Source organism: Dama dama, chromosome 5 (assembly GCF_033118175.1).
Source record: "Dama dama isolate Ldn47 chromosome 5, ASM3311817v1, whole genome shotgun sequence".
Taxonomy (NCBI): domain Eukaryota; kingdom Metazoa; phylum Chordata; class Mammalia; order Artiodactyla; family Cervidae; genus Dama; species Dama dama.
In genome coordinates, this window is record NC_083685.1 from 41,776,941 (window position 1) to 41,799,081 (window position 22,141).

Consider the following 22,141-nt stretch of genomic DNA (forward strand, 5'->3'; position numbering starts at 1 on the left):
ACAAGTAGGCTTGTCCAGAGATAGGAAATCTCAAGCCTGCTTTGTTAATTTTCTTTCTGCACAATAAGAATAATCAAACTATTGGACAACATGCTTTACAGATGTGATCTGATCTTAATTTAGTTTGTTATTTCAGGGCGTGCTAAGTAAATCAATTAATTGGAGGGAACTAGAAAAGCAGTATTATACACAGACAGTTTATGAAGAAGAAATTATTCACATGCTTGAATACTGTGGAGTAAGTATTTTTAACTTTTGCATAACATGGGGGGGGTGGATTTTGACCATGGTAATGATTCAGATTTTTAAAAAGAATTGCAGATTTTTTTTTTTAATGTATATCTTTTTTTCTTTCTTTTTTTTTTTTTTGCCTGTGCTGCATGACTTGTGAGACTTTGGTTCCCTGATCAGGGATTGAACCCAGGCCCTCGGCAGTGAGAGCACAGAGTCCTAACCACAATCATGCAAAGCTAATGTATAGCTTACCACGTTTATTAAATGGCTAATGCATTTGTAATAGGTCAAGAATAGAACTTGACCATCCCGCTCAGCACTTAGCACTCAACCCAAAAACCTCTTTCATGTGTCCTAATCAAAAGGCCCTCCTCCCTCTACTGTTTAGTTATCATCATCCAGATTTTTATAGTAATTACTTCCTTCTGTCTTTAAGATAATTTTATTGTCCAAATACGCATTCCTAGATATACATCTTTTATCTGATGTGTCTTTTAAGTATCTTTAATCTATAAATTCTTCTTCATTCCTTTCTTTTCATTATAATTTATCTGTTGAAGAACATGGGCTATTTACCTGTACAGTTTATCACAGCCGAGGTTTTTGTTTGTATTCTCATGTATATTCCTCCATGTTCTTTGTTAAGAGTATAGGAAGCAGGTAATGTCTGGCTGCTCTTTCCTGTGGTGTAAGCAGCCATTGATGCTTAATATCTATGTCTATTACATTGAGAGTTGCAAAATGCTGATACTCTAATTCTGTCCTTTTTTTTCATTTATTAATTTAAAATACTTTTATTTTAAAAAGTCACTTCCTTTGCTAATTATTTGGTTGTCTCATAATTCAATTCATATTGTCCCATCCAACTCTTCTGCAACCCCTGCCAGGCTCCTCTGTCCATGAGCTTTCCCAAGCAAGAATACTGGAGTGGGTTACCATTTCCTTCTCTAAGGTATTTTTCTGACCCTGGGATGGAACCCAAGTCTCCTGCATTGGCATACAGATTCTTTGTCCCTGAGCCGTGAGGGAAGCCCTCAATTCATATAGGAAAAGTTTAATTCTTTCCCTTAATTTACCAATTTTCAGGGAAATGAATTGCTTCCTGATTACTCTCCTAAAGTAACCATTCTTTTCATGAATTTTAAAGTTTTGCACACTCAGTTTGAAAGTTACTGATAATCTGGGTGAGTTGGGAGTCAGGGAGGCTGGTGGCACCCACTGCAGAGGTTTTGCCCCAGTGTCAGCTGAGGCAGCCATGGTGCTTTGCAAGGAGTGGCGGGGACCACCCCTGATTCTCACACACCCCACCATGTGAGCCCCAGACGGAGGGAGGATCAGTTGAGTGTGGCCCCAGGGGCCAGATGCAGGTGGGATGGTGGTGGGGGCTGAGGACGGGGTCAGTGAGGAAGGGTGAGTGAGTGAAGGGAAACACCAGTATGGAGGAAAAGTGCAGATGGCTTCAGGTGCCATGCTGGTCTGGTCTGATCTGGAGATCAAACCCAGTCTCAATCCTTTTTGGAAGGAAGAATATTTCTTAAAGAAATAATTTTTATTCCTCCAAGCATGAGCTTGGAATCTGAAATTGAGGTACATAAGAACATAACAGAATTTAAGCCTTAACTCAGAAGTGTATGGTAGACCTAAAGAAGACAACTGACCAAGGGTCCCCTGAAAATGTGATGGCTAATAATCCCAGGACAAAATTAGAGACTACTCAAGTTTCCCTTCTGGCCCAGATGGTGAAGAATATGCCTGAAATGTGGGAAACCCAGGTTCGATCCCTGGGTGGGAACCATCCCTTGGAGAAGGAAGTGGCAACCCACTCCAGTATTCTTGCCTGGAGAATTCCATGGACAGAGGAGCCTGGTGGGCTACAGTGCGTGGGGTTGCAAAGAATCAGACACAATTGAGCAACTAACACTGTCACTTTCGCTCAAGCATAAGGCCTCTACAAAGACGTTTGATGTACAGGCCTGGGCTGAGTATGTTGTGGTATAGGCTTGCAAAAGATCCACGTGGCTTCCTTATAACAGTTATCTTAGTCCTTACCCCATTGTTTCTGGCAAGTGCTGCATTGGCTTAGAAATTGGCAAGCCTGATTGAGGCCAAGGAGAAATGTCAAGAAAATATTTCAAAAGTTAAAGGACTGAAAACGGATTGACGGATAGAAGGGGAGTTTGGGGGAGAATGGATACATATGCATGTATAGTTGAGTCCCTTCACTGTTCACCTTGAAGCTGTTACAACATTGCTAATCGGCTATACCTCAGTGCAAAATAAAAAATTAAAAAAAAAATTCTTCATGCAAAAAAAGGAAAAAGGAGTGAAGGAATGAACAGGCTCTGTAATCAGAGGAAAATTGTTTGGAAAATTATGCAGCTTTAGGAAGACCCATTAAAGTTTCTTTTCAGATCTTATGATAGCATTATTTAGTAAACAAAGTCTGAGAACATGGAAGAATCATGTTAGTTCTCACCTGCACTGTATCAACTTTTAGGCTTCATGTAGAAGTTTGTTGACAGTTAATGTAAACTGATATTTATTATGCTATGGATTCTTTTTAACTGACTTAGTCATTTGCCATTTTGCAGCTTCTATATTTAAAATGAATACATCCTGTGGAGAAAAATGGCTTTAGATTATGAACTCTGTTCAAATAATGGCTTAAAATGGGGTCCTGTTCTAGACAAAATCAGAATTGTCTTGAGGTGAAATATATGCTTTGGCTTAAAAGAGATATAGTGTATTAATTACATCTTTTATCATTATTACTTATTTTTTGGATGGGAATCATTTCTGGCTTCCTCAAAGCAAAATAATATTTATTCAATGAGTACTTATTTTCTGTATTTTACTCATCTTGGCTTTTGAGATACTTGTAATTACCAGACATTCTGCATTCTTAAAAATTTTCAGGATGGGGAACACATGTACACCCATGGCTGATTCATGTCAGTGTATGGCAAAAGCCACTACAATATTTTAAAGTAATTAGACCCCAATTAAATAAAATTTTTTAAAAATCTAATTGTATAAAGCATTCTCTTATTATCTTCACTATGTAGTCTACTACTTAGAGGATATAATCATTTTTGTACTTGTGAACACTGCCATTTTCTTAGAGATGACTTGAGTAGAGTAATATAAAATGCACTCTTTTAGGGGAATTATCTAACAGTCTAGTGGTTAGGACTTCATGCTTCCACTGCAGGGGGCCCAGGTTGCATTCATGGTCTGGGAACTAAGATCCTGTAAGCCACACTGTGTGACAAAAAAAAAAAAAAAAATTAAGTGTAAGTGAAATTGAACATGTTTATAAGTTTAAGAGCAATTTGTATTTCATTTTTTGTGACCTTTATGGCATATCCTTTGCTCATTTTTTAAATTATTGTTGTGAGCCGTTTATTCACGTCTAATCAATTAAGGTAATTAGCTCTTTGTCATGTAAGTTGCAAATATATTTTCCCAGGCTGTCGTTCTTTTGTTTGACTGCTTTTAGTATCTGACAAACTTTATTTTTAAACTTAGTGTGTATTATACTTTGGGGATTTTAATAATATTTTTTCTTGATAATTTTTAATTTTTCTTAGTTCAGCCTAAGGAAAGAATTTGGGGTGACTGATGTATTACTGCTAGGATGCACTCCTAAGAATTTTAGAAGTTCTAAGGTTAGAACAAATCATGGATTTCAAAACTGTGACAATAAAAACATGACACAAGCAAGATTTCCCTGGCAGTCCAGTGGTTAGGACTCTGCACTTGCACTGCTGGGGGCCCAGATTCAATCCTAGTCTGGGAAGCTAAGATTCTGCGAGCCTAGTGGTGCAGCCAAAACAAACAAAACAAAATGTGTCACAGGCTAAATGATAACCTTTACCATTTAGTAGGAAACATTTAGCAATAAAACATAATCTGCCTTAGTCCTCAGTTAAATTTGTATACCTTTTTTCCTTTTTTTTTTTAATTATGGTAAAATATATACCACATAAAATTTACCATTATAACCATTTTTAAATGTACAGTTCATTAGTATTAACCATTTTAACCATTTTTAAGTGTACAGTTCAGTAGTAGTAAGTACATTTACATTGTTTTGTAGCCATTACCTCCATCCATCACCACCATTCATCTCCAGAACTTTTTCCTCTTCCTAAACTGAAACTCTGTACCCATTAAACTAAACTCTGTTCATGCCTCTTCCTAGCCCCACACAGCCACCATTCTACTTTCTGTCTCTATGAATTTGACTACTCTAGGTTCCTCAAAAGTGGAATCATACAATATGGTCCTTTTGTGTGTGACTTATTCATTTAGCAGAATGTCTTCAGAGTTCATCTCTGGCATAGCGTGTGTTAGAATTTCATTCCCTTTTAAGATTGACTAATAATCTATTATATGGATATATTATATTTTGTTTGTCCATTTATTCCTTGATGGCTATATGTGTTTTCTCTTTGTTTTGACAAGGTTGTTACATAAAATCCTATTTTATATTAAATGACATTTTCTTCTCTTTCATATGTTCAGACAGATTCTTTCAAAATGGGACAAGAGTTCGTGAGACGCTTCCCCAGCAGTGCAGACAAGCTAACTAACCTTAATCTGGTTTCTAGAACTTTAAATTTAGATATGACGGACCAAGTTGTGTCCCAAAAACCTGTTGAGTGCCATAAATCTAGTAAAACATCTATCAGTGCCACATCAGAAGGACTCTTGTTACAAGATACCTCTAACATGGACTGCTTCAATCAAACACTTTCAACCAACAAAAGTAGTTACACAAGTTGCAGTCCTCAGTCATGCCACCTACTCAGTAAAGAACAAAGAAGAAACAATCTTCAGAAAGAATCTTTAATATTTATGAAAGGAGTTATGGATGAATGTACTCATGTAGCAAATTTCTCAGGTATTAATTTTTATGTGACATTGAGACTATATGCTGATGATATGTAAAATGTGTGAAATATTTTTAAAGTACGCTATAATTTAATATATTTTCAAGAATATATTTATCATTGGCTCCTCAATGTGTTTTCTAAGATAAGTGAGTTATTTAAATGTATATTTAAATTTTATCCATGAAAATCCAAGACCATTTTATTAGTTCGTTAAAAACATTGGGGTTTGTATCTTCTTTAGAATACTCATCTCGTTGTATTAGAGATGAATATTATAATGTTATGGTTTAGTACAGTTGGTTTTTTAAAAGCTTATTTTATTTATTTATTTTTCACTGTGTTGGGTCTTCATTGCTGGGTGGGCTTTTCTCTAGTTACAGGCAGTGGGGCTACTCTGCTAGTTGCATGGGCTTCTCACTGCAGTGGCTTCTCGTGCTCAGCCCTGGGGTGCTCGGGCTTCCGCCGTTGCAGCTCCTGGGCTCTAGAGCACAGGCTCAGCAGCTGTGGCACCCAGGCCTAGCTGCTCCAAGCATGTGGGATCTTCTCGGACCAGGGATAGAACCCGTGTCTCCTGCACTGGCAGGTGGATTCTTTACCACTGAGCCACCAGGAAGGTCCAGTATAGTTGACTTTCAACTTAATGATCAAAAGTTTTAGTTTGGCAAGTATTTTTTGCATACTTAGTGCATTGTGTGGTGTATTTTACTTTTCAATATGGTTACCAGTATTTATATAAAATTCTTAGAGCTTCTTCAAAGTATATATGTTGCATCTTAAAAAATCCTGTACCTAGTTCCAGTTGACCCAAGCCTCATCATAGTGGTTCAAGCCAAAGAAGATGCCTATATTCCACGAACAGGAGTTCGAAGTCTACAAGAAATTTGGCCTGGTTGTGAAATCCGATATCTAGAAGGGGGTCATATTAGTGCTTATCTTTTTAAACAAGGACTCTTCAGGTAAGATGATTGGTCTAACTGGTGTCTGTTACTTGTTGTTTGTTTTGGGGATTTTTTTTCTCAATAAATATTTAAAAAATTGATATTTGTCTTATAGATTTTAGTCCTCTTATTTCCTTCCTGCTTTTCTCAATTCTCACATTGTGATACTCTTTCCTATCTTATTTTCTTTTCCTTCTAGAGAACTAGGAAATAGCATATGATAGGCGTGTTCTATTGTGTGGTTTTACCCTCTACAAATATTAATAGCCAGGTATTTTAGAGTGTAGGGAGGAACACTAGGGTTTGTAAAACTTGCTTTGACTCATCATGAATTTTTCACTCCACTCTTATGTTCTCTCAGAATGACCTGAGCATCTTGTGGAATAATCTAGCAGTGTGTTCCAGCAGCCAGTAAATATTGAACCTTAAATGAGAAGTGAAATACTGATTTTATTGTTAATAATCTTGTATGACTCCATATTTCTTAGAACTTATAAAAGCTTTCCTGCAATGCAGGAGACCTGGGTTCAATCCCTGGGTTGGGAAGATCCCCTGGAGAAGGGAAAGGCTACCACTCCAGTATTCTGGCCTGGAGAATTCCATGGACTGTATAGTCCATGGGGTCGCAAAGAGTTGGACACGACTGAGTGACTTTCACTCACTCACTCATAAAAACTTTTATGCTATTATTCTAGTTTTTTGATATGCCAGTTTATTTCTACTTCTGTTCATTTGATTGTAACAGTTATTATTGGAATATTTATCATTAATGGTTAAATCCATTCACATCAAGGGGTTAGACTAGTGCCCTGTGCAGTGTTCCAAAACTGCCAACTGGACAGTCATATCGAAGAAGAATTGTGTGTGTGTGCGTGATATGTTTGACATGTTTTTAGCTCTTTTTTAATCTAAGAAATAATTATATGTTGTTGCTTATGTAGTTCAATGTATAGATGTCACCTTCTTGAGGTATGGATTAATTCTTCAAGTCTGTAATGTCCTCAAGAATGTAACACTTTCTTTTTATAGTATGCTCTTTAAAAAAAAAAAAACACATTTGTAAAGCTGTGAGTTAGTCAGTGAGTGAGCAGACCATTTACCCAACACTCAAGTGACCCTCTGGCACAGCAAAACTAAAACAAAAGCAAACAAACATTGTGTGTAGGGAGGGTTGCTAGGGTTTCCCAAGAAGAGTCTAAAGTTCTGTTACATGTGAATGCAGGGAACCCACATGCTTGCTTTAGTAAATCGTTAGCAAATTTATTTTATTACTCTTTTATGTATCTATGTGGGAATATGGCTGAGAGGCATTAGGAAGAACAGATGTTATCAAAGTCTGCTATAAAAACTCCTCGGTGCTCACTTGAAGGCTTCATGTGAGAAAGAAATAAATGTTAGCTATCAGTATGTGCCAGGTACTAGAGTGATTTCTTCTGATATTACTTTTAATATCCCCTTTTGCACAGAAACATAGGGAACAAAAAAGATTAAATAACTTGCTCAGGAGGAATAAATACTAAGCTATTTGACATATACTCCCCACTAGTCACTTTAAAACCTAACAAAGTTTAGATGACATTGGAATAGCAGAACTTTACAAATTCACCCTTATCACTCCTCAGATTTAAAAGTAAAACAAGCCAATCCTTTGTGTGCTCTAAGAATTTGGGTTGTTTGGATTGATAGTACAAGTGAGTAAGAGACTATTCAAATGATTTAAAATACACATGTATACCTTTACTAACCCTTCTCATACCATGTACAGTAGCCCAGATTGCAACCTTGGGCCTCATTTTATGAATTTTTGAGCCAAATACAAGAATGATACAAAACTTTTTGTTTACAACAAATTGGAAATCACTGTCATAGCAGGTGCCAGTTTTAAAGTTAATCTTAGTATCTTTTTAAGGATGTGGGGAAATACTTAGTCAAACAAATACAATATAGGATTAATATTAATATGATCTCAATTATTTTTATTTAAAAAATTTTTTTATTTATTTGGCTATGCCGGATCTTAGTTGTGGCATGTGGAATCTACTACCCTGACCAGAGATCAAACCCTATCCCACTTCATTGGGAGCATGGACACTTAACCACCAGATCACCAGGGAAGTTCCTCAGTTATTATTTAAGCTCTGTAAAAATACAGACATGAGCATTAAAAAAAAAAAAAAGCCTGTAGGAAAAGATTAAACATAGATACCTTTGAGTGATGGGATTATGACTTTTTTCTCTTTTTCTGAATTTTATACAGTGAAACTGTATTTGACTATAGGAAAAAAGCCAAAATAAGCCTTACAAATAATATCTTATGAACTTGGGCCAGCTCAATTTGACTATTTCTTTCCAATTAAAATATTAAAATTAAAAAAATATTAAAATACCTAGTGAAGTTAAGGTAGGGAACTAAGGCTTTTGAGTTCATTTGCTATATCATAATCTATGAAACAGATTGAATATGACATTTGAAAAGTTACATAGCCAGTTAATTTTCAACAAGTAGAAAGAATAGAAAGAACCAGTCCCTTTTCATTTTATCATTTCATATTTTATTCAAATAAATAATATAAATTTTAAGGCACAAAAAAAGTGCTTCTCAGGAAAAGATGGCTTTTATCAACCTTGAGTTTATAAACCATCAGTTTCTGAACCATGAGTTGGACGCACACTTGAAGTTTTCCAGTAGTGGTGAATTACATGAATCCAAACACCCTCACGTACCTGCCTCTTCCACAGCTGTTTGGAGACAAGGTCAGGTTGCAAGCCACAGGGTATTTGGAAATAACTTACAGTAAAAGCATTGTCTGTTTCCCTTTTTTGCCAATTACTTGTAGTTTTTCTTTCATGTTTAATTTTAGGCGAGCCATCTATGATGCATTTGAACGCTTCCTCCATAAATATGCTAACTAATGGGATCACTGTATGTAGCCAGTGGAGCCATCATGTTTCTTACAAAAGGAGCTTCATCCTTTGATGATGTGAAGAACAATCAGACAGCACTATATACTCTACCTGCTGTCAATGAGCCTGGAATTCAGTATACAAGTCAGTCAACTATTATCTTTAAATACATTTGAATAATTGTAAACCAACATTTGGATGAAATAATGTTGAATATTTTGTTAGTTTGTGGGAATCCCATAAAAATCAATATCTAGTCCTTTGTTATTTATGAAAACTTTACATTTTTATTATGAATAATTTATTAATTTAAAATAAAGGTATTCATAGAAACCCTTTTGGTTTTTAAAGAACTGCTAAATCAAACTTCATTTGTAATATGTCAGCCTGTGTTGTATATATTCCCTTACATCGTATTTCTATTATTGACTTGATTTGAGAAACATGTTTCTTCTATGGATCCGTAGTGAATTTATAATCCTATTTTCAATATTAATTTTCTTCCATGGATAATTCTGTGTAAAATCAGTGTTAATGCTAACTTTGAATTCTAAGAAATCCTGATTGCTTTGTATTTTAAGTGCTTTTAATAATTGAATGTGAGAATGAAGATAAGATGCATAAGACCTTAAAACTTTGCCAAATATTAGGTTAGAAAAAATGCCAAAGTATTTCCCCTACTTGAAAAGTTTCAATTCATGAAAAATGAAAATGAACACAGACCTATTGCATTAATTGATAGGTAACGATTTCTTAACATTTTCTTGTATACATACTCAGAGTTTGCTAAACGTCTAACTTTAGGCCAAATACTTAAACAAAGTCAAAACTTTGACTTTTTAATTTCAGAAATTAATGGCCACTTATAAAATTTATTTGTCCCATATAAACTTCATTTTATAGAAAAGATATAATAACTAGTAACATTTTAACCTTTTTAAAAAGAAGTATTATATGTTTACACTTGGTGCTTTCTTTTTATCTTAAACTTCTGAAGCCAAGAGCTAAAATGTTTTTTAAAAGTAGAAAATATTTTGGATTTGGAATAAATGTATTTGAGTTGCATTTGTTTGAAGTATGTGTTGTCTGTGGGTTACTTTATTATAAGTAATCCTACTCTAGTAAGGATATTTGAATTATAAGGTGCTTTGCAGCTTTTTAAGGGAGATTTTATTTGTCCTTATAATGCCTCCATCACCTTAATTTTTAAAAACTATTTTTAAATGATTAACGTGAAGTCACCAGTGGCATACAATGTTGTAAATTCTGTAAAATTGCTTTGACATAACAAGCAAACATGGTTTGAGCTGTAAAATTTACATGTTTAGATTAGAACCTTTTCACTGACAGTATGAAATTACTAAGGTTCTCCAACAAAATACTCTTTAAAGATAAACTTGTTGGTTAACTGAAATACAAGTATTTTCTTATGTATTTAGTGAGGTGATTGAATGCTTTCGGAGCAATGGCTTGAGCAAACCCAATACTTTATTTTTCACATAAATATTTCCTATAAGCAATAATGTACATAATAATGTATTTAACTGTCAATTTGTAAAAGAATAAAATTCATTTCATTTTAATAAACTCTTAGGCATAATTAATCTCTCCCAAATAAATGTGAAAAAAAAGTATTTTTAAAAATTTCTTCTCTTAGTTGGATGTTTTAAGAATATATCCACACAACTACCTAAAGAAATGTTGTCTCATTTTTAAGATTGGGTACATAACTTGCTAGAAATTCATTTAGCCCAGAGCTGCAAACTGACAGTCAGTTCAGGCCAGCTTGGCCCATGGTTGTTTTATTCAGGGTGCATAATTCCAAAAGTTTTTAATTCAGAAAGTCTTTATATTGGGTATGCAGTCCCCCATTTGCCATAGTCCACCAGACTCCAGGCTCATACATGAGACTACTTCACTACTTTGTGTTGCCCACTTGGCCCTGAAGACATCTGAGCTTGAGACCTTGGTTTAGATCTGTGGTTTTAAAAAGTTTCTGAATTTCATGATTTGATAAAACTGTAAGTACTGTTGAATCATTTTAGCGTATGCATTTTTAGATTGTTTCTTATGAATGTAAATTTTAATGTGGTGCTTTCTTTTGTAAAGATCATTGAATTATTAACTCTGTAACTAAAATTTTAAAATCATTTCCAAATATTTTATATTCACAATAAAAGTCTATTTAAAAAATTACTTGTTATATTTAAGAGGTTTTATTCTAAATACAGAAAACCCATGTCACATTTGATTAACATGGCCTAATTTGGGACTTCCCTGGCAGTCCAGTGGTTTAAGACTCTGCACTTCTACTGTAGGGGTTATCAGTCTCATCCCTGCCTGGGGAACTAAGATCCCACAAGCTGTGTGGCACAGCCAAAAAAAAAAGTCTTTAAAGAACATTCACAATGTAAAACCAAAAGGGACAAGAATTGACACACACACCCCCATAATCATTTTAGTTAAAAAATAGTATAAAAATAAAACTAGCTTAACTGCTGCTCTAAGGAAATGGCAATCTACGCCAGTATTCTTGCCTGGAGAATCCCCATGGACAGAGGAGCCTGTCGGGCTGCAGTCCACGGGGTCGCAAAGAGTGGAACATGACTGAGTGACTAAGCATAGAAGAACTGATCAAAGAGTTAAGTTCGTTTAATGGAATCTGCTCCTAAAAATATTTTAGAAGTGTTATGACTAGACCATGCATTGTCCTGTAGGTTAGGTTAAGGATTTTGGTATTCATGCAAAGCTACAGAAAGCCATGAAGGGTTTTCTTCAGGGGGGATGAAGTGGGGGAGATGTGAAGTTGGTGGAGATTAAATATATGATTTCAAGAAATCCACTCTGGCTGCAGTGAAAAGAACTAGTTTTAGGGGGCTGCCAGTCCTTGCAGAGATAAGCTAGAAGGCTATTAAAGTGGCCCAGGTGAAGGATGATTATGTCATATAAGATTATGACAGCAGTGGATGGATACAGAGAGAGCTGGATGGATTTCAGATGATGGATTGGTGATGAGTTGGAATGAGGTATAAGCAAGTGGTATAAGCTATAAGCCTTTCAAAGAGAGAACCCTGGAAGAAGACCAGTGTGAGGGAAAGCATTTAGAACCTAGTCTGGCATATACAGATTTTTGATGTCTAAAAAAATAGTAGGATATATAAATCAGAGACTCAGCAGAGATTTGGACAAAAGGGAAGAAAAAAAAAAGACTTGAAATCACCAGCGTTTATAGGGTAACTGATATTATAGGTGTGGTTAAGATTCTGAGGCACCTAGGGAAGAAAAAGGACAACGGTTCTCTTTTTGATCTTAGGAACCCTTTATACATTTAAGATGTGAAGGCCCTAGGGAGCTTTCGGTTAGGTGGATTACATTTATCAATATTACCACTTTACAAATTGAAACTAAGAAATATTTTAAAATATTGATTAATTTTAAAATAATAATAATAAACCAATACATGTTGTACTCAATTGCACAATTGCACTTATCTCACACGCTAGTAAAGTAATGCTCAAAATTCTCCAAGCCAGGCTTCAGCAATACATGAGCCATGAACTTCCAGATGTTCAAGCTGGTTTTAGAAAAAGCAGAGGAACCAGAGATCAAATTGCCACCTTCCGCTGGATCATCAAAAAAGCAAGAGAGTTCCAGAAAAACATCTATTTCTGCTTTATTGATTATGCCAAAACCTTTCACTGTGTGGATCACAATAAACTGTGGAAAATTCTGAAAGAAATGGGAATACCAGACCACCTGACCTGTCTCTTGAGAAACTTGTATGCAGGTCAGGAAGCAACAGAACTGGACATAGAGCAACAGACTGGTTCCAAATAGGAAAAGGAGTACGTCAAGGCTGTATATTGTCACCCTGTTTAGTTAACTTATATGCAGAGTACATCATAAGAAACACTGGGCTGGAAGAAGCACAAGCTGGAATCAAGAATGCTGGGAGAAATATCAATAACCTCAGATATGCAGATGGCACCACCCATAAGGCAGAAAGTGAAGAAGAACTAAGCCTCTTGAGAGGGAAAAGGTTGGCTTAGAGCTCAACATTCAGAACACTAAGGGAAGTTATGACCAAGTTATGACCAGTTCAGTTCAGTTGCTCAGTCGTGTCTGACTCTTTGCGACCCCATAGACCACAGCACGCCAGGCCTCACCAACTCCTGGAGTTTACCCAAACTCATGTCCATTGAGTCGGTGATGCCATCCAACCATCTCATCCTCTGTCTCCCCCTTCTCCTCCTACCCTCAACCTTTCCCAGCATCAGGGTCTTTTCCAATGAGTCAGCTCTTTGCATCAGGTGGCCAAAGTATTGGAGTTTCAGCTTCAATATCAGTCCTTCCAATGAATACTCAGAAATGATCTCCACTAGGATGGACTGGTTGGATCTCCTTGCAGTCCAAGGGACTCTCAAGAGTCTTCTCCACCACAGTTCAAAAGCATCAATTCTTCTGCGCTCAGCTTTCTTTATAGTCCAATTCTCACATCCATACATGACTACTGGAAAAACCATAGCCTTGACTAGAGGGACCTTTGTTGGCAAAGTAATGTCTTCACTTTTTAATATGCTGTCTAGGTTGGTCATAACTTTCCTTCCAAGGAGTAAGCGTCTTTTAATTTCATGGCTGCAGTCACCATCTGCAGTGATTTTGGAGCCCCCAAAAATAAAGTCTGACACTGTTTCCCCATCTACTTGCCATGAAGTGATGGGACCAGATGCCATGATCTTAGTTTTCTGAATGTTGAACTTTAAGCCAACTTTTTCACTGTCCTCTTTCACTTTCATCAAGAGGCTTTTTAGTTCTTCACTTTCTGCCATAAGGGTGGTGTCATCTGCATATCTGAGGTTATTGATATTTCTCCCGGCAATCTTGATTCCAGCTTGTGCTTCATCCAGCCCAGCGTTTCTCATGATGTACTCTGCATCTAGGTTAAATAAGCAGGGTGACAATATACAGCCTTCACGTACTCCTTTTCCTGTTTGGAACCAGTCTGTTGTTCTGTGTCCAGTTCTAACTGTTGCTTCCTGACCTGCATATAGATTTCTCCAGAGGCAGGTCAGGTGGTCTGGTATTCCCATCTCTTTCAGAATTTTCCACAGTTTATTGTGATCCACACAGTCAAAGGCTTTGGTATAACACTTCTGTAAATTTCAAGTTGTTTTACACTAAAAAAGTTTATTTAAAATGGATGCTCATAGCATTATTCCCTCAGCAGGGCCCTGGCTCCCAGGTGCCTGAATCTCCCTGCAGCTTCTGTAGGAGTTTGAGCCCCAGAGAGGTGGCTGAGTCTTAGCAAAGTTTGTGATGGGAGGCTGCTGCGTAGCTTTTAGCTGACACTGCATCATCCCTTAATTCCCCTCCCTTTTACCCAAGGAACAACACAGGAGTCTTTGACAAGTTATCATGTGCTTGAGTGGAAGCTGTCTCTCTTGTATTCCTCTTTTTTCAGTGCTATGATTTAAAGTAATAAATGTGACTCCTCCCCTTTCTTTTTTTCAAATTTTCAGGATTTTCTTCGGTTGTGATTCTATAATCTATTATAATCAAGGTATTCCCTAGCCTTCCCCAATCAGTTCATCCAAGTCTTTGGTCAAGCGTTGTGGTTCATAGCATGGATTCTGCAGGCTGACCTCTAGATTCAGATCCCAAATTATGGCTTACTAGCTGTGTTTGTTCACAAAATAGAAAGAAAAATAAATAAATAAATAAATTAAATGGCTGCTCATATTAACACATTTATTAATGTTTTGCAATTTTAAAACTATTTTCACTTATCTTTCTATATCATAACAAATGAGTTGAAAATAATGGCTAGAATTACCATGCCCACTTTAGTGTGTTAGTTTCTCAGTCATATCTGACTCTTTGCAATCTCGTGGACTGTAGCCTGCCAGGCTCCTTGTCCATGGTGATTCTCCAGGCAAGAATACAAGAGTGGGTTGCCATTTCCTTCTCCAGAGAATCTTCCTGACTGAGGAGACTCCATGGGCTCCCAAATAGTCTTACACAACTGAGCAACTGAACAACCATAATAAGGACTCTAATCTTTTCTTTCTGTAACCCCCAGAACTTACTTTTATCTTATCCTTATCTCCTTATATTTAAGTACTCAACTCTCTGTGCCCCACCCTCTCCAAACCCAGTCTGTAAAACAGGCAGGTCTGATTCATTTTTTATGCAGGCAGTTCCTGGCATAGTTCAAGGACTACCAGCTGTTTCATTAAAGTTTGCAAAATGATTCCAAGTGCAGTGCTCTTTTCTGTGTACCAGATTGTAATTTTAAACCACAATTGACCCTTGAAACTCAGGGGTTAAGTTAGGAGCTTTGACCCTCTGCAAAGCAGGAAATCCTCCTGTAATTTATAGCCAGCACCACATTAGGTGTACTTGATTCCAAAGTATTCCCTGCTCAGCATTCCTATATTCTACCAACACTGCTTTGGTCCTGCAGTGCTGTGGTGTTTATTACTTTTTTAAAAGTTCAGGTATTTTTGGACCCAAGCAGTTCAACCCCCTATTGTCCAAAGGTCAACTGTATATTAGATTCAGCAGCTGAGGAGAGAGGGAAGCCATGGCCTTGGTGGAAGATCCTGTTCTTTGGTGAGAACTGCCATCTTTTAGGGATACTTTCCCAGGCTCAAGTTAGAAGTGAGACATCCAAGGATCACTCTAAAAATAAAGGAGCACCAAGGAGTAAAGTGAGAAGCATTGAGACAGGCGTAAAACAATAGACACAGTGCTTCCAAGGGTAGCAGCAGGTCTTCATCCTGCTCCACCTCCAGCTGCGACCCCAGCACTAGCAGCGGCTCAAGGGCCAGGGAAAGTTTCAGCAAGTCAGTCCATCCAGCACCCCCAGCTCCCAGCAGCTCCTGTGCCACTTAAGTCTCTCTCGATGCACATGTACCAAAAGGTAGTGTTGCTGCTTCCCATGCAAACCACCTAAAAGAGAGGAAAAATGAAAAAAGCAGAGACCTTTCCTGAAGCCCCACAAAGTGCATATTGGGAAGCTGATGAAGGATGTGATGAAGGATCTTGTCATGGAGATATTCTCCACCTGTGGGGAAATTTAAATGACTGACACTTGGACGAAGAAAGCATCTCGATCTACTGGCAGGCCACATGGTAGAGTTTGAGAATCCCTTTGGAGGTAAGAAGGCCCTGAAGCGCGCGGACAGAGGATACACTGGTGACCAGGGAATCCCCATCACTGCTGTGTTGGCCCCCTGAGTTAGGCTGCCCCCCACCTTCTCCACCCCGGAGGGTGGGGATGCCGCCACTGGCCCCCTGGTGGCTCAGTCCCCGCTTCCCCTGCCACGCCACAGAAGCCGCCCCAGCTCCAATTCCTTTGGATAAGCGGGGCCAGCCAAGTCCTGCTTCCTGGGACTAATACCCCACGCAACTGGTTTTGTCACTTTTCTAGCGAAGGAGAAGAGATTGGAAAGAAACGCTCTCAGAGGCAGGCTTCTAAGGCAGCAGTTGAGACTTTTCCTGTGAAGGTTGAGTTCTGGCTACAGGAGTGCTACTGGTTTGGGGTTAGACCTCCAGTTTCCTGGCTAGAAAACTCACACCTTTGCAGATCCTGTGACACAGTCGGTTCAGTGGCAAAGCTAGCGGGGACAAACAGGACTCCTGGTGACAGTGTGGCCCCTGCCTGTGTGTGCGTGCTAAGTCGCCTCAGTTGTGTCCAACTCTTTGCAACCCCATGGACTGTAGGCCGCCAGGCTCCTCTGTCCATGGGACTCTCCAGGCAAGAATACCGGAGTGGGTTACCATGCCCTCCTCCAGTTGCCATGCCCTCCTCCAGTCTGGGTGTACATTTTCCCTTTCCATAGATGACCTGGGGCCAGACTAGGGGCCTGGTCATACTTTTGCTTGTTATCCTGAGAGATCCTTCAGGAAAAGGAGGGGAGCTTTAGTGCAGCTCCCTTTTCTGTTCAGCCTGGCCCCTGCTGCCATAGGGCCAAACATTCAAAGAAAAGCCTCCTTCCCTCTGTTACCGCATTAGTTGGTTCTGTTTTTACATGTATTCGCGCAGTTATACACACATCTTATAATTCCCTTTCTCTCTCTGAAATTAGTGAACAGGTCGCGAGCCAGCTCTGTAGAATTCTTATGGACACCGCTGCAGCTGATATACACGGTGGGCCTGCAGGTTACCTTGGCAGCATGTACATTCTTTTGGCTTTTATTGTATAGTCAGTACAATAGGAGAGAGGGACTGGAGGCTGAATTAATTACCAATGGCAAATGATTTAATCAACCATGGCTAAGTGATGAAACTTTCAGAAAAACCCATGAGCAGTGGGATTTGGAGAGCTTCTGGGTAGGTGAACACATCAAGGTGCTGTGAAAGGGACGGTGGGTGTGACATGCTGGGAGAGAGCAGGGAAACTCAGTCCCTGCTCCCCCATACTTTGCCCTGTGCATCTCTTTCATTTGGCTGTTCCAGAGTTGTATCCTTCATGATAAATGAATAAATGTAAATAAAGTGTCTCCCTGAGTTGTATGAGCCATTCGAATGCATTATCAAACCTAAAGAGGTTGTGGGAACCTCTGATTTGTAATTGGCTGGGCAAAAGTGTGGGTGGTCCGAGTACCCTGTTTGTTGCTGACACCTAAAGTGAGGGCAGGGGAGCTTGGGGGAGAATGAATACATGTATGTGTATGGTTGAGTCCCTTTGCTGTCCACCTGAAATTATCACAACATTGTTAATCGACCATGCGCCAGTGCAAAATAAAAGGTTAAAAAAAAAGAAAAACATGATAAAAACTAAAGTGAGGGCAGACTTATGGGACTGGGTGTTTTAACTTCTGAAGTAGTTCATGTTAGAACTGAACTGAATTGTTGGACACCCAGGTGGTGTAGGAGAGTCAGGAAATAGAATTGGTGGGTGGTGTCAGAAAACACTCCAGATCTACATCAAAATCTGTTCCAAATAGTCATCTGTAAATGCTGTTCTGTAACGATATTTTACATATTTCAACTTTAAAAGCAACTTTTCATGCAGATATATGCTGCCAAACAACTGATATCCATTTAAAGCAAATGCTTTTAATTAAACATATTCATCATCCTTAGAAGCCATTTATAGCATTTGATTAGATTCTACTCTCTGGATGTCTGCCTTTTAGCAATAGTACAAAGTGGTGAAAGCACCACATATGGTCTCTGTCACAAGTACTCAACTCTACCATTGTAGTGCAAAGGCAGCCACAGACAGTACATAAATGAATGAGTATGCTGCATCCCAATAAAACTTATTTATGGAACTGGAATTTAAATTTCATATAGTTTTTATGTACCACAAAAACTTCTTCCCTTTACTTTTTAATATTAAAAGATGTAATAACAAGTTAAGAGGAAAATTAAGATTCAGGCCTTTAGGCTGAAAGATCTAGCTAGAAAAGGTGTTGAGGCCAGAAGGAGCTAGATTTTTATTCTGAAAAGCTGCTCAATTATACAATTGACTTTATGGCTTTGGTTTTCTTGGAGGAGGAACCTCGACAAGATGTCTAAGGTCCAACATTTTTAAAGCTTGCATCAAATATATTCTAGACTTCTAAATTTTGTGCAATATGCTATTATTACACTGATGGAGGTCAAATTCCAAGCCAATAGCTATTGACCCCAGCCATTATCATATTTAAAAGTGAATTTATGGCTTCTCAGCCTTCTGGCTAAGATCAAGTGTAGTATCTGTTCTTATCAATTTAATATCTGATACATCTGCTATCCGAGAACAATATATTAAATGGATTTTTGAAGCAGAGAGTTGGAATAGGAACTTGCTCTGTTCACAACCTGATATTGCAGTACTTCCAGAAACGGTGCACTCCCTTGGGGACAATTTTTGAAGTACCAAAAGGCAGAAACTGGCCCTTTCCTGTCCTGGAGTGGGGTTTTCATTGTAAGCTGTCTGCAAGCTAGCTCAGGAAGTTGATTCTCTCAGGTTTCCCTGCATTACTTGTGAGCGTTCCTGACAGTTGCTGGAAGACAAGCAAATAACTGAGTCTTGTGGGGTGGGGGATGGGGTGGGGGAGGGGGAGGAAAGTGAATGGAGAGTTTAAAAGTTAGGCTTATTAAGTCTAGAGGTCTAATATACAACATGATGACTACAGTCCCTAACATTGTATCAGGGCTTCCCTGGTGATCCAGTGGCTAAGACTCGGCTCTCAAAGCAGGGAGCCCGGGTTCAATCCCCGGTCAGGGAACCACATCCCATATGCCACAACTAAGAGTTCCCATGCTGCAACTAAAATTCCTGCATGGACAATCTTCATAGAGTCGCCGGGGTTTCCTGCGCCAACAGTGCTCGAAGGGAACCCGGTAGCGCCTCCCCGGCCTGCTCGTCCCCGCCCCGGCCGGCCACTCAGAGCCAGCCCTCCTCGCCACCTGAGAGCGCCCTCCAACCGGCCCAAGGTCCCCGCCGCTGCTCCAGGGCCGCAGAGCTGCCACCACCACCGCCTCTCCTCAGCCGCCTGCGATGGCGACCGCATCCCCGTCGCAGGTGCGCCAGAACTACCACCAGGACTCGGAGGCCGCCATCAACCGCCAGACCAACGTGGAGCTCTTCGCCTCCTATGTCTACCTGTGCATGTCAGACTATCTTGACCGCGATGATGTGGCTTTGAAGAACTTTGCGAATACTTTCTTCACTGATCTCATGAGGAGAGGGAATATGCTGAGAAACTGATGAAGCTGCAGAACCGACGAGGTGGCAGAATCTTCCTTCAGGATATCAAGAAACCAGACCGTGATGACTGGGAGAAGGGGTTGAATGCAATGGAATGTGCACCATGCTTGGAAAGAAGTGTGAATCAGTCACTACTGGAACTGCACAAACTGGCCACTGAAAAAAATGACCCCCATCTGTGTGATTCCATTGAGGCTCATTACCTGAAGGGGCAGGTGGAAGCCATCAAAGAATTGGGTGACCACAAAACCAATCTGCGCAAGATGGGGGCCCCTGGATCTGGCATGGCAGAGTACCTCTTTGACCAGCACACCCTGGGACGCAGTGAGAGCTAAGCCTCAGACTGGCTCCCCGTAGCCACAGGGGTGACTTCCCTGGTCACCAAGGCAGTACATGCATATTTGGGTTATATTCATCATTCCTATTAGTTGTACCAAAACATCTACTTAAGTTCTTTCTTTAGTACCATTCCTTCAAATAAACTAATTTGGTACCAAAACAAACAAAAAATCCTGCTTGCCACAGCTAAGACCTGGCACAGCCAAAAAAACAAATGGATATTTAAAAAAAAAAAAAAAAAAAACACTATCAAATACTGGAAATTTGCTAAGAGCATAAATTTTAAGTGCTATTATCATTAAAAAAAATATGGTAACTATGTGAGGAAAAACTATGTTAATTAGCTTGACTGCAGTGTCATTTTGCTATGCTTATGTATATCAGACCATCATATTGTATACCTTAAATATGTACAATTTTATTTTTTAAAAATATCCAAAGACCCCCCCCCCAAAAAAAAGGAACACAAAAGAGGGAAAAAATGTAAAAGCCAGTCAGTATTCTGTAATAACCCACATGGGAGAAGAATCTAAGAATATGTGTAACTGAATCACTTTATACCTGAAACTACCACAATGTTGTAAATCAACTATGCTCCAATATAAAATAAAAATCAAGTTAAAATTTTAAAATGTAAAACTACTCTTACACTGCACCTGTACAAAATAAGTGGTGGGCAGGATTTGATCCAGAGGTTACAGTTAGCCAAGTCCTGATCAAGATAAGCCATAAATCCCTTCTGTACAGGCAAATCTTTTTTTTTTAAATATTATTTACATATTTATTTATTTTTGGTTTTCACTGAGTCTTCTTTGCTTTGTGTGGGCTTTCTCTAGCTGCAGCATGGGCTTCTCACTTTGGCGGCTTCTCTTGTTACAGAGCACAGATTCTAGACACATGGGCTTCAGCAGTCACAGCATGCAGGCTCAGTAGTTGTGGGCACACAGGCTTAGTTGCTCCACAGCATGTGGAATCTTCCTGGATTAGGAATTGAAACCATGTCCCCTGCATTGGCAGGCGGATTCTTATCCACTGTACTACCAGGGAAGTCCTCGAGAGGCAAATTTTGATGGAAAGACAGGTTTGGTCATCATAGACTCAAGAGCAATGGAGAGTTAAGAGTCAGGAGGTATCTTCATGCCTGTGTACTTTATGGTTGACAGATATGTCTATCACAACTTTGAGATGTTCAAATTCAAAACTACCCTCATTGCAAGAAATACTAGTAGGAATTCCCTGGTTGGTGGTTAGGACTTTGCACCGCCACTGCAGGAGACACAGGTTCTATCCCCGACCTGGCCCATGGCACGCCCCTCCCCCCCTCCCCTAACACACACAAAAAAACCAAACTAATGCTGCTATGAACATTTGGTTCATGTTTTTTTTGGTGCACCAGTTACTGTTGGGTATATACATAGGAGTAAAATGCCTGGGTCAGAGATTCGTTCATGTTCAACCATACTACGTACTGGCAGACAGATTTCCAAAATGGTTGTGCTAATTTATATTACTACTGTATAAAAGTTCTCATTAATCCCCATCCTCATCAATAATTTTGAAAGTGTCAGGCCTTTTTGTAGCCACACTGATGGGTTATAGTGGTTTTAACTTGTATTTTCTTGACTTCTTTCTTTCTTTTTCTGCCATGCCACAAAGCTCTTGAGATATTAGTTCCCCAACCAGGGCTCAACCAGTGACCCCTGCAGTGGAAACCTGGAGTCCTAGCCACTAAATTACCTGGGAATTCCCATGCTTTCCGCTAATTTCTAATGAGGTTGAACCTGATTTTCATGTTTATTCCTCACATTTTGATTCTCTCCGATTTCACACTCAGTCAATTCTTAAAAATTTCTCTGACTTAATTACACACTAAGGATACTAAGAAGATGAGGCAAAGTGTCTATACCCACACTCCTATCTCAACCCCTATCAGTTATTCTAGGGAGAAATTTAGAACTTGATTTTTTTCTTTATCTTACTTTGAACAGCTATTAGATCAGCAAGTCCTGTTTCCAAAATGAATCTTAAGTCACTCTTAAGTCAGTCTTAAGCCTCTTGCCATATGTGCTGCCACAACTTGAATCCAGACCAATGTTTCATTCCTGGACTGCCACAATCACTT

General features: G+C 38.9%; 1 protein-coding gene and 2 pseudogenes across 2 annotated transcripts in view; all 3 read left to right on the forward strand.

Annotated features, from left to right (window-relative positions):
- The window catches only part of ABHD18 (abhydrolase domain containing 18), a 40,405-nt gene extending 29,235 nt beyond the window's left edge, over positions 1-11,170 (forward strand). The window contains exons 10-13 of one of the 2 annotated variants that reach the window (XM_061142327.1): positions 137-238; positions 4,762-5,140; positions 5,926-6,088; positions 8,932-11,170. In XM_061142327.1, the coding sequence (XP_060998310.1) occupies positions 137-238; positions 4,762-5,140; positions 5,926-6,088; positions 8,932-8,983 (696 nt within the window). In that variant the 3' untranslated portion in view covers positions 8,984-11,170. The remainder of the gene's footprint in view (positions 1-136; positions 239-4,761; positions 5,141-5,925; positions 6,089-8,931) is intronic. The other variant, XM_061142326.1, reaches the window with a different exon arrangement.
- A 7,474-nt stretch (positions 11,171-18,644) lies between these two features.
- Positions 18,645-18,825, forward strand: LOC133058235 (U2 spliceosomal RNA; annotated as a pseudogene).
- A 645-nt stretch (positions 18,826-19,470) lies between these two features.
- On the forward strand, positions 19,471-20,015 carry LOC133055778 (ferritin heavy chain-like; annotated as a pseudogene).
- The last annotated feature ends 2,126 nt before the right edge of the window (positions 20,016-22,141 follow it).